The sequence below is a fragment of the Ochotona princeps genome, chromosome 26 (genome assembly GCF_030435755.1).
Source record: "Ochotona princeps isolate mOchPri1 chromosome 26, mOchPri1.hap1, whole genome shotgun sequence".
NCBI classification, from domain to species: domain Eukaryota; kingdom Metazoa; phylum Chordata; class Mammalia; order Lagomorpha; family Ochotonidae; genus Ochotona; species Ochotona princeps.
The window spans coordinates 8,684,057-8,697,328 of NC_080857.1; the positions used below are offsets into that span (position 1 = coordinate 8,684,057).

A 13,272-nucleotide genomic window follows, 5' to 3' on the forward strand; every position below is an offset into this window, starting at 1 on the left:
CTCTGCTCCCCGCCCAGGGATGAAAGCCCCTGCCTCAGCAGTTCCAGGGACACAAAGGGACAACCCAGCTGGGGCCAGACGCTCACATCTTCATTACTCTTCCGAGGAGTCAGAAAAGCTTATCAGGTGTTTATGGGGATTTAACAGAGCTTCTGAGGCCTTGAATGAAACCAGCGGAAACTTCTGGAACCAGAGTTGTCCATGTGGAAACTGCAATATAATCACTTCTCTCAAGAGTGTCTTGTTTGTGCAGGGAGGCAATGTGGAATAGAAAAAGAAGCTCTACTTCAGATTTAACAGTCCTGGGGCTGGTGTGGTACTGCGTCAGGTTAAACTGCTTCAGCTTGTGATGCAAGCATCCCACGTGAGCACAGATTCCAGCCCCAGTGCTCTATTTCTGAATCATTGCGCTGCTATGTGCCTGGGAAAGCAGACGAACACAGCCCAGTTGCTTGGGACACCAGAGGTAGCTCTGGCTTCAGACTGGCTCAGCTCTGGCCATTACAATCATTTGGGCTGGCAGTGGACTTTGAATAAGTTTCATAGCAATCGGAACGGTGAGATTGGCAGCAATCCAGAACTGTTGAACTATCAAAACTGCTTGAGCAGGACCCTCGGAGTGCACCTCACATTGGGGATCTGGGATGGGTGGGAGGCTGGGTGGGGCTTTTCCCGTTGTTTCTCCCCTGACCCCAGATACAGGGGAAAAAATGATAATATTAGTATGGAAACAATGGTATTACCCATTTCCACTCTGTAGTCCTTGACCCTTTGTACCCTAATCAACTAAGATTATTAAAAATAATTTTAAAAACAAAAGCAATCATTTGTGCTGGGTATGAACCCGCAGATGGAAGATCTAAGGTTCAGTGTCTATCTGTGAAATGGGTCCACTGGTACCAACATGCAATGAGTTATGGAATAAAAAGCCTAATCATGCCAGAAGCAGTCATTTTTTTCCCTTCTCATCTGCTCCTACATTTCTGTCACAGATAAATTTTTTAAGATTTTTTTTATTGAAAAGGCAGATTTATAGAGAGAAGGAGGGTCAGATCTCCCATCCGCTGGTTCATTCCCCAAGTGATCACAATAGCCAGAACTGAGCCAATCTGAACCCAGGAGCCAGGAACTTTGTTCAGGTCTCCCATGCAGATATAGGGTCCCAAGGCTTTGGGCCATCCTCCACTGCAGGGAGCTGGAAGGGAGGTGGAGCACCTGGGACATGAATCAGTGCCCATATGGGATCCCAGCGGCTGCAAGGAGAAGATTTAGCCGGACCCGCATAATGAATATTCAGTCAACTCTCTAGAGTGGCAGGTTCCATAGCCACAAAGTCAACTGTCCATCAGAAATATCTGAGAGAAAAAGCTGCACCTGTGCCAAACGTGTACTGAGTGTTTACATGGCTTTTACAGTATACTAGGTGTTGTGAGGAACCTAGAGAGGATTTAAAATATGTGGTAGGATGTACATAGCATATCACAGATGCGATCCCATTTTATAAAAGGGACTGAGCAGGATGGATTCTGGCATCTGTAGCAGTATACAGGCAACTATGTATTTTTTGATGTATCTTGTGGAAAGATAGATACAGGATATAACCAGAAAAACATTCTTTCCTCCTTTTTTTAATATAACCTGTGCATTCGGCTTTCCTCCTTGAAATATGCTAAACATATTATTTCTGCTGGTTTTTGAAATAAATACCTTTATATTCTTCCCCACTGTTGGTGTTATCAACATAAGAAAAAATACAGAGACATCGATCCCAACCTTCAAGTCACTAAACTGGGCTCCTCTCTCACACAGACAGGCATGGAGTTAAATATGTGATGTGCTCACGATGTGTAGGCACTGTCAACAACTGAGTGAAAATGAGGTTTTGTTTCATCTTCCAGGGAAGTGGATCAAGACTCTGATGGTCATGTCAGCTTTAGAGACTTTGAATATGCCATGAAGCATGGAAAAAATGAAGCCTGACCATCACTGAAGACCTATGGTGGCAACTCTGGAGAGATCGTAAGAGGGTCCTCTATCTGAACGGCACACAGTCTCCACTCTTGATGATGGAATGCTACAGACTTGTGACTAAATTCTGGAAGTAGAACTTTCTGGAAGTTGAGGTGTCCTTGCATCTCAGAATCCTTGGAGGCAGTTTGGGCCTGGTGGATGCTCCCCTGCGTCAGGCTGTGGCTGCTGGCACTGCCTCCTGGTGTTGCTTCCTCCTGTCTGCCCTGGCCACACGGAGAACTGGGGTGCTGCACTCACTGACCTCTCTCACTCTCCACCCCTTTCCCCACCCCGCTGAGTCCCTGGTCCCTGACTTGTCTAGGCTTCTGAAGTCTGGGGAAGGGCAGCTTTTTCCTACCAATGGTGCCCGTGGCCTTCATTTATTCAACCTGAATTAAACAAATCATGTTTAACTCACCCAGTACCGAGTGCTTACTGTGTTTCAAGCAAGGAGCAATATATTGCTGGGAAAATGAAGACATAAGACTTCTCCACAATAATGGACTCAGAGTCCAAGTGCTCATGGCAAAGTAGCCCCAGGACACTCATCGTACAGCAGAGGAAACCAGGTTGGCCTAATGCAGATGATCCCTCGCTGGCTGCACACAGAGGGAGGACAGTGTACGGCAGGCGAGAGACCTACTTGCAGCACCCTCACAGCAGCCTGAGTCTGCCATTCCCAGCACGGAGAAGCAAATCCTCCGCTGCCCAGCCCTCCTCGGCTTGGGACCATCCCAGCTGCACCGTGTGGCATGCTCTCCGTGCCTTGCATTTGTTTAAAATAATTCCAATAGAATTGTATCGATACTAAGATTTTATGTATGAACGTCTGGGATTCATAGCATTACCAGCATCTGTAAAACACTATTTCCTATAATTCGTATTTTCAATCTTTTTAAACATTTAGAGGTCAAGGAGAAATGTCATTTGGGAAAATAGAAACATGACACAAGCATCATTCTCATGCGAAGTAGTAGCAGGTAATAAAAATCAAGTCTTAAACTGTCAGAAATAGGAGTCCTTCGAGAGACATGAAAACTAAAGGCATTGTGGTTTTCTGGATGGAACCACCAAATGAAAAGAAGGCAGGAATGGACTTGAGCTGATCATAATGTACCGACATAGGCCCATTAGCTGTGACAGATTTTCAGAACTCAACTGCAGGTTAATCATTGGAGAAACAGGATGGTGGGGTGTACGTGGGGACTCCTTCCACAGTTTTCCTGGAAATCTCGAACTGTTCCAGAATTAAGTTTCCTAAAAAATAAATTCTTACTTAAAAATAAGTGAAGCTTGATCCAACAGGAAGAAAGCATCAAAAACTAGAAGGGTGAACGAACGAAGTGTTTTTTTGTAAAGCGAAGCAGGTCAATACAGCCTGTGTGTTTTGTGTGTTTTTGTGCCAGTTAATGGAAAGCCCTATCTGATTTTGGGAAAAATTTTGTTCAGCGAACATTTTCGTCAGAAATAGAATAATTAAATAAGTGATCCTGATCTCAAAACATATATGATGCAGATTTTACTTTTTTTTTTTTTTTTTTTTTAATTTTTTTTATTAATTATTATGCATTATGTGACAGTTTCATATGCTCTGGGAATCCCCCCACCCCTCCCCACACCCCTCCCCCCTGGTGGATTCCTCCACCTTGATGCAGTATTACAGTTCAAATTCCATCAAGATTCTTTCCTTGCAAACATATACCCAGCATAGAGTCCAGCTACTCATTGTCCAGATGGGTTGAACAGTTTGTTGGGGAGACCATTTCTGGTCCAAAGTCAGAGCTGGTAGCATATCATCCCAGTCAATTAAGACTCTCAATATAACATTAACAGCAATTTGTAACAGTATGGAATTGACAAGGTTTTGCGTAACCAGTATGTTAAAAAAAAACAAAATAAAACAAAACAAACAAAAAAAAAAAAAAAAAAAAAAAAAGAAGCAAGTTCTTAACCACAACCTATGATTATCTCATTGACATTTCAATTTTAGTTCATACACAGGACCAGCTGCTATATACCTTAAAATGGCTATAAGGTACCATTCAGCTGTCTCGTGTCTATTTCATTTTAGTATTTAGCCATTTGTTGTGTTGAAGTATAATTTTGCTGATCTTGGCAGATTTTAGGATAATCTAGACTGGCTTGTAACTCTAACAAGACATTTGTCAGCAGTTAAGGTGCAGAACATTTTTTTTGGGGGGGGGGTGTGCAGGAAAGTCCCCAACACCATGGTAAGGAGTGACTAATCTTTGTGTCCTACCCAGCGAGGCATTAGCCAATCCATGCCAGCTCTTTCCTGTCAGATTTCAAGCTCTACTTTTTGTTGTTTGTCTATTTATTTTAGGTTTTTTTAGTTTGTATGATTGTTTGCTATGAGGGGTTTTCAGAGCGATCCCAATGGTCATTGCGAGGGAGGGTGGGGGTCCAGAGGTGGAGCCAGGCTCGAACCAGAGAAAGCTCTCCTCCCTGGTCCAGAAGGACGTTTATTGTTCTTCTGTTTCTGCGGACCGCTCAGGGCTTCTGGTTGTCTTTCCGATGACGTTGGTTTCTGCGCGGTAGTGTTTGGACTTCTTCCATCCCCTGCGGGAGCTCCGGTTAGGGGTGGGTGACCTCAGAGTACTCGGCCTCCGAGGGCATCCAATTCCCTGTGGCCTCCTTGGCAGTTGGGATATAGTCCTTGTTGCTCGTATTAACAGTTTGTGGTGAAGGTCTGGGAGTCTTCATGGTTGGGATCCAGGCTTTCTCCTTGCCATCTGCTCTACCCTGGAGTGCCCCCCTGCTCCACGCACATGACCTCCTGTTAAGAGGTTGTCAGGATCGCACCCGATTCCCCCCTCATGCATTGGTATAGTAGTTTTACTATTGTTTAGTGCTGCTTTGAGTCTGTTGTCTATGAATTACCAGACTTGATCATGATAGGCTATATTATACTTTTTCCTCACTCTTTTTATGGTCCTGAAAGATTTCCCTGCACTCCCCCCCATTACGGATTAACATAACGTATTGAGGGTATAGTAGGTTTTACAGTTTTTCGATGTATATCTTAAGTATTCTGACATTAATTGTTGGTTTATAGATTATATCGCATTATCTTATTGTATTGGATACAGGTTGTTAGAGATTGCAATAATATTACAATATACAGGTACTATCAGGTTGTCATCTTTTCATCTCAGATTAAGGCAAACATGTGGTATTTAACCTTTTGGGATTGGTTCATTTCTCTTAGCATGATGGATTCCAGTCGGGCCCATTTGTCCACAAAGAACTGCATTTCGTTTTTTTTAATAGCTGAGTAGTATTCCATAGAGTAGATGAACCATAGCTTCCTTATCCAGTCCTCTATTGATGGGCATTTTGGCTGCTTCCAGGTTTTTGCGATTGTAGATTGTGCTGCTATGAACATTGACGTACATGTTGGTTTCTTGAGTAGGAGATGTTTTGGATATATCCCTAGGAGTGCTATTGCTGGATCATATGGCATGTTGATTTTCAGTTGTTTGAGTATTCGCCAAACTGATTCCCATAGAGGCTGTACCAATCTGCAGTCCCACCAGCAGTGGAGAAGGGTTCCCTTTTCCCCACATCCTCGCCAACAAGTGTTGGTGGTATTACGTATGTGTGCCATCCTTACTGGAGTTAGGTGGTACCTCAAGGTTGTCTTCATTTGGATTTCCCTTATTGCCAGGGAGCTTGAGCATTTTTTCATATGCTTGTTTGCCATTTGGGTTTGTTCCTTTGTGAAATGTCTGCCCATTTCCTGTGCCCATTTCTTGAGTGGTTTGTTTGTTTTGACATTTTGGTTGTTTTGTAGTTCTTTGTATATTCTGGAAATTAGCCCTCTGTCACCTATGTCGTGCGCAAAGATCTTCTCCCATTCTGTGGGTTGCTTTTTTACTTTGTTGATTGTTTCTCTAGCTGTACAGAAGCTTCTTAGTTTGATGAGGTCCCATTTGTTTATTTTGGTCTCGATTTCTACTGCATTTGGAGTCTTTTTTAGGAAGTGAGGGCCTACTCCTAAGTGTTGCAGTGTGTTTCCAACATTTTCTTCCAACAGTTTCAAGGTTTCTGGATGTAGGTTTAGGTCTTTTATCCATTTAGATTTGATCTTAGTGTATGGTGAGAGATGTGGGTCTATCTTTTTGTTTCTGCAGGCTATCAACCAGTTGTCCCAACAGCATTTATTGAACAGACCTTCCCATTTGCTTGGATTGTTGTCTGTCTTTTTGTCAAAGATTAATTGACTGTATCTATGTGGATTACTGTCTGGTGATTCTATTCTGCTCCATTGATCTTCCTCTCTATCTTTGTGCCAGTACCACGCTGTTTTGATAACCACTGCCCTATAGTATGTCCAGAGGTCTGGAACTGTGATTCCCCCTGCTAACTTCCTGTTCTTCAGGATGGTTCTGGCTATTCGTGGTTTTTTGTGCTTCCAGATGAACTTTTGGATCATTGTTTCCAGTTCCATGAAGAATGTTTTGGGCAGTTTGATTGGAATTGCGTTGAATGTATATATCGCCTTTGGCAATATAGACATTTTAATGATATTGATTTTACCTATCCAGGAGCATGGGATGTTACTCCATCTTTTGAGGTCTTCTTCAATTTCTTTTTTAAGTGGTTTGTAGTTTTCCTCAAATAGGTCTCCTACATTTTTGGTTAGGTTAATTCCCAGATACTTCATACTTTTCTCTGTTATTTTGAATGGTATTTTGCTGCTTAGATCTTTTTCCAACTTGGGGTTGTTTGCATACACTATGGCTGTTGATTTCTGTTCATTAATTTTGTACCCTGCCACACTACCAAACTCTCGTATAAGTTCTAGGAGTCTCTGTGTTGAGCCTCTTGGCTCTTCTATGTAAAGAATCATGTCATCTGCGTATAGTGAAAGTTTGACTTCTTCATTTCCAATTTGGATTCCTTTGATTTCTTTTTCTTGTCTTATGGCCTCAGCAAGTACCTCTAGGACTATGTTGAATAGCAGTGGAGAAAGTGGACATCCCTGTCTTGTTCCAGGTGTGTGATTTTAAATCACACACCAACTCACAGCAGCAAAACGTTGAATTGTGGTCGCTGTTTAGGCCTCACTGGGAAGCGTGACAAGGGGTAAGGGAGACTCTTCCTGTGGTTGATGTGGGAGGCAAGAGGCCAGGTTGGGAACAGCTATTGGAAAACTCCCTTGATCAGTTGAGTCTGTTTCGGCTCAGTGACAAAAATCCACCCATACTCACTGAGACTGCCCAGGAATTTATGGAAAAACACTGGGATGCCTTATGGAACCCAGCAGAGGAAGGGCAGAGGCACAGCTGACTTCAGAATAGCTAGAGCCAGCAGCATTAGCACTTGTGAGTAGACTCCACCTTCCCTCCCGTAGTCACTGACAGCCTTGGAATATCCCAAGTAGCCCCTGATCCAACCCGAAGATCAGGGAGCCCAAAAAGAAGCTCTGGGTGCCCCCCACAACCAAGGCATCAACTCTGGTTCACCCAGAGGGGACTGTGGGCCTGGCTATAGGGGACTCACTTGGGTATCGTTTTATTATTATTATTATTATTTATTGGAAAGTCAGATTTACAGAGAGAGAAGGAGATACACAGAGAAAGATCTTCCGTCTACTGGTTCACTTCCCCACTGCCTACAGTAGCCAAAACTGAGCTAATCTGAATCCAGGAGCCAGAAACTTCTTCTGATCTCCCATACGGGTGCAGGGTCCCAAAGCTTTGGGCCATCCTCTTCTGCTTTCCCAGGCCACAAGCAGAAGCTGGGTGGGAAGTGCAGCAGCCGGGACATGAACTGGCACCCGTATGGGATCACGATCCTTGCAAGGTGAGGACTTGGCCACTAGGCCATCATGCTGGGCCCTCACCCAGGTGTTTTGAGGACTGGTTGCAGAGAGAGGAAGCATTAAGATCTGGAAAGCTGTTCCAGCTCCTTTTTTAGAAGATGACAGTGTGGCTAAGGGGGAGAGCACTGCTAGGGTTGGCTCTTAGGAGTTTCAAGAGAAAAAAAAACGGGGAGATGAAAAGCAATTTGCATTACCTTCCCTTTTCGGTCTTTAGCCAGAGACGCGACCACATCCATCTGTAAGCTTTGTCTTCCCCTCCTCACTGCTGGATCCCAGTGCCTAGCCTTGTCCCCTGTCCATGTGATGGTGTATGTGCAGCTTGACCTTGCTGGCCTGGTTCTAGTGAAATGGCCCCAGGCTGGGTAACTGGAGCGAGGCCAGCAGCAACCCTCTCAGTGACCCTGTGAGGGCCGTGATTCAGGAGTGGGTGACAGGCATGTTTTTTGCCACGTGGCTTGGAAAACAGTCAGCTGCTTTGTGATGACAGCAGAGGAAGAGGAAAAAAAGATTTCAAAGGCACCCAGAGGGGAGCAAGAAAAGAGGCAACAAAGGCCCCCAGTGCTTGGTTTCTAGCGGAGGCCCTTGGTCCTGTGAGGTAACTGTATCCTTCCAATAAATCTTTCGGCTCCAGCCAGCTGGAGTGGCTTTCTGTTATTTGAAACCAAGAGAGCCTTCACTGTGCAAGCGCCGAGCCAAGGACAGAGTCCTAGATGACAGGAACATGTTTAGGGGCAGCAGAGAAATGTCCTCCGGAGGGATCAGATCTCCCCGACCCTCCCCCAGGCCCGCATGCTTCTCTTTGATGAACCCAACTCTGATCTTCTGTGTTGCAACAATTCTCAGAGGTCACCCGTGAGCTACTGAGAGCCAAGATCATCTGCCCCTCCAAGACCTCGTCTTGCTGCTCCGCTCTTCCTGGCTCTACACCTCTGAATCTTCTCATCGCCACAGCTTCCCTCTCTCCCCATCACAACACGGGTCTCTCATGATGTTCTATTGCCCCCATTTCCCACCCATGCTGCTCACCCCCTACAACCATCCCACAAGTGTCAGTATTCCCCCAAGGCTCTGGAAACGGCCAATCTTCTTGATCAACACATTCTCCAAGGATGATTTCATCCACTGCCCAGATTTCAGCCATGGCCTTTATGGGAATGACTCCGCAAACAAATCTTTATCTTCGATCTTGACCTCTGCTCAGCTCAAGGCCTGTGTTTTCATTTGCTTATCCCATATTTCTGCCTCCCTGCTAACTGCCTGAGCTAAAATCAGACTCATTGTTTCTCTAATTTTCAAAATCGGTTTCCCGCTCTGTTTTCTGTCTGTTATTAGCAACTTCTCTACCCTATGCCCCAGCCATCATCTAAGCCAGCTGCCTCAGAGTTCTTTCCAGATCTCGCCACCCAGCCAGCCACTGGATACCTTTGAGGCAATCTCTGTAGAACATTCATGACGATTTTCTCCCATGCCACCATGGTCTCTTTGCCCCAGTCGTATGCCCCTCCCAGCCCTTCCTTCCAGTTCCTTGTATCAACAGCCCTCTTTGCTAGATGACGTCTAAACCTGTGAGGTGCCTCTCAACACCTTCTGGAACGTGGAACCAAGTTACATTTTTACTTGCGTTGTTCACAGCTCCCTCTGCTATCCACCCCACAGCTGATGAAATGGTGCATACACATGGTAGTCCCTTCACCAAAGTGGGGGACTTTTTTCCTACCCCAAACAAAAAAGTTACAAATAATCCATGAATTGGTATCTGATAGATACACTGATAGTAAATGCAGCCATGAAAAGTAAAACTTATTTTGGGGGGCCAACAATGTGGCACAGCAAATTAAGCCACCACTTGTGACCCCAGCATCCCAGATTATACTGACAGTTCAAATCTGGCTCCTCCAAAATGTCCTCCAACTCCCTGCTAGGACACCTGGGAAGCCTGCAGATGGTGGCCGAAGTCCTTGGACCTGCCACCCACATGGGAGACCTGGATGGAGTTCCTGACCTCAGCCTGCCCCATACCTGGCTATTACGGCCATGGGAAGTGAACCATTTGGGGAGATTCTCTGTCTCTCTCCGTCCCTCCCTCCTGCCTCCCTGCTTCACTGCCTTCTGCTGTTCTGCCTTTCAAATGTATAGATAAAAATTTCTAAAAACTTCCTTTTAAAGAAAGCAGTATTTTCCTTCACAGTTGCCATCCTGGAAAGAGAGAACAGGAGATGATCACACTGTGTATTTTGTATAGCTGCTCCCGAATCTAGAGAAAAATACATCCCCAAATTTCCAGTGGTTACCTGTAACCGTGGATAATACTGAATCCAACATATATCCTATGTTATTCCTTATGCCTACATACCAACGACAGAGTTTAATTTATAAACTAGGCAGAGTAACAGGTTAACAGTAATAACTAAGAATGGAACAATTCTGAAAAGAGAGTATTTAAAACTTAGGAATGATTTATATCTGGAATTTTATACTTCATATTTCAAACCCAAGTCAAATACAGAGAGAGAGAGACAGAGAGAGACAGAGAGAGAAAGGAAGAAAGACCTTCCAGTAAGAGAGGATGACTTTTTTTTTATTTTATTTTATTTTTGTTTTATTTATTTTATTCCTGACTCTACTGAGGTCGGCCTGAGCCTTTTGCACAGGTGAGGAGGCCCTGTCCATGTGGTAATGAGGATGCTGAAAAGTGGTCAGATGGTGACTCAAAACTTCCAGCAGACTGAAAGGAGACCTCTCCTCTGTACCATGCGGGCACTTCTGAGAGTGCATGGGACAAACTGGACTCAAAAGATAAGTTTATGTGGGCCCAGCGGCGTGGCCTAGCAGCTAAAGTCCTCGCCTTGAAAGTCCCGGGATGCCATATGGGCGCCGGTTCTAATCCCAGCAGCTCCACTTCCCATCCAGCTCCCTGCTTGTGGCCTGGGAAAGCAGTCGAGGACGGCCCAATGCATTGGGACACTGCACCCACGTGGGAGACCCGAAAGAGATTCCAGGTTCCCGACTTCACATCGGCGCACATCGGCCCATTGCGGCTCAGTTGGGGAGTGAATCATCGGACGGAAGATCTTCCTCTCTGTCTCTCCTCCTCTGTGTATATCTGGCTGTAATAAAATGAATAAATCTTTTTTTAAATAAAAGATAAGTTTATTTTTGTGCAAAAAGTTTTGAGATCAATGCATAGTTTTTTTCAAAGAATACACTGAAGACAATGTATAGATTCTATTTTTTTTAAGTTTGTACCAAAATCAACTTAGCTTTAATTACATTTTCCACAAAGTTTTAATTAGAACCATTACAACTTCCCACAGAGGGAGAATCATTCATGATATTGGTCCATCTTCTGTAGCTGCACTTTGGATTTGTTTGCTCAAGGTTTATGTATGTAGCAGGTTTATGTATTTAACAGGCAGAGTTAGAGAGAGCAAAGACAGAGATATCTTTCATCTGCTGGTTTACCCATTGGATGTTCCACAGCAGCCAGGACTGGGCCAGGCCAAGCCAGGATCCCAGAGCTCCACGCAGTTCTTCATGGCTCACAGAGGCAGCAGCGCATGGGCCATCTTTTGCTGACTTGCCAGGCACTCTATCAGGAAGCTAGATTGGAAACGGAGAGGCCAGAACTTTAACTGGTGCTCTCTTCTGGGATGCCAGGAACTTTGGTCACGATTGAACCCGCTGAGCCACGAAGGCAGCCCCCTATATTCTGACACAAAACAAGCTTCTCCAGACTCATTTTCCAAGCCAAGTCCAACATCTCACACACAGGATTCAGAATTACCTTCCGTCTTCTGAATCACCAAGCGAAACCGAAATTATACCAAGTTATTAAATTAACCCACTTTCAGTGTGCTGCAGACTCTCAAGGCACTATTCAAAGGGGAGTTCTAGAAATGATCTGAACAATGGAAACATTCTGGAAATAGGTAAGCATTTCCTCTTGGGCAACCCCCACCAGTGTGTGTAGAGATGCTGAATAGAATATTTCCCCAGGGACTCTGGCTTGCTGCTCATACTTCACTTACACAATTATGATGTAGGGTTAATGAAAACAAACTGCTGTTTCCTTTCCTTTTTCTTTGTTTGTAACTTCTGAGAAATCTGTTTGGAACTGCAAAATCAAGCAGCTCAAAATTTAACCTGCATGTATCGATATACACAGAGATTTAAATTCAGTGACCCTGGGTATAGCAGCTCACAAAGTGACCTTTCTTACAAAACAGATTTGAATGGTGTTAGCAATGTGGTTTGAAAGGTAGCTTCAGCAATTTAGCATGATAAAATATAGAGTGGCCAATCAACATCTCTTAGTTTATTAGACTGACAAAATACTCAGAAATGTGGATGGAAAATAATGTTATTCTAACTTCAGAGAAATGCAGATTAATTTGTATGAAAACACAAACTGAAATTCAAATCAACTCTATTTTATGGGTTACTGATCCTTGGGGTGGGGGTGGGGGACCCAGAGGAGAGCAAAACAGTTAAGTTGGCTGAATTACAGGAAGAGTATTTCCAACAATATTGAATTTATAGAAAAAAATTGACCAAGGGACTGGAAATATCACGTGTATTGTCATAGCAACAGTTATTGTAAGGTAGAAATGAGGTTTGAGCTATTTTTTTTATTTCAAATAAGGAAACCAAGCTTGATTCTAAATGACTTTTCTAAGGTCAAATGTGTCAGAGGTAGTGCTTGAACCAATTTCTTTACCAGGCTTTGCCTGCTGCTACTGTTGCATTGGACTGCTCATGGAAAGCTGTGTTCATTTTCTTCTTTCTGCTCCCTCAGCTTCCCTTCCCTCATTCCCCGTCCTTTCATTTCCTTTTCTTCCATTTCATTTCCTTTCCCCTTCCTTCTTTTCCTTCTTTTCTTCCTCTCCCTATCATCACCCCCTCATTCCTCCTTTGCTTTTTTCCTTATTACATCCGTTAATTCTGTTACACACACTGAGCCATTTAGGCTCAATGGGACTTCTTGTCAGTTGATGTCCAAATGTGCATTCAGCAGAGTTTTCCCCATTTACTGCAAATGGAAATGAAAGTTCCAGGGTACTCTGTGTCTTTCGCCAAAAATGGGAAGTTCTTGGCCACTATCTTGTCATATACCTCTTGCACCACATTTGTAAAGAGAATGTTCTGCTCAGACTTACGCACACTTCATATCCGGATGCCACCTCACCTGCTTGCCTCTCGGTCGCTGCCTCCTCCGTGCCCTTTCTCCCTCCTCTCTGTCTGCTTTAGAAGACAATTCAGCAGTTTCTTAAAAAGATGGTCTTACAATGTGATCTAGTAGTTAAGCTTCTAGATGTTTACTCAGTTGGTCTGAAAACACAATATCTATACAAAGACTTACATATAAAGGTTTATAGTAATTCATTATTATCAAAAACTGGAAGTAACTAAGATAC

The 13,272-nt window shown here is 44.0% G+C and overlaps 1 protein-coding gene across 2 annotated transcripts in view; it reads left to right on the forward strand.

The window, feature by feature from the left end:
* EFCAB11 (EF-hand calcium binding domain 11) overlaps positions 1 to 13,272 on the forward strand; it is a 158,947-nt gene that overhangs the window by 121,357 nt on the left and 24,318 nt on the right. The window contains exon 6 of one of the 2 annotated variants that reach the window (XM_058655214.1): positions 1,899 to 2,027. In XM_058655214.1, the coding sequence (XP_058511197.1) occupies positions 1,899 to 1,980 (82 nt within the window). In that variant the 3' untranslated portion in view covers positions 1,981 to 2,027. Of the gene's footprint in view, positions 1 to 1,898; positions 2,428 to 13,272 lie in introns of those variants that run through there. The other variant, XM_004584346.3, reaches the window with a different exon arrangement.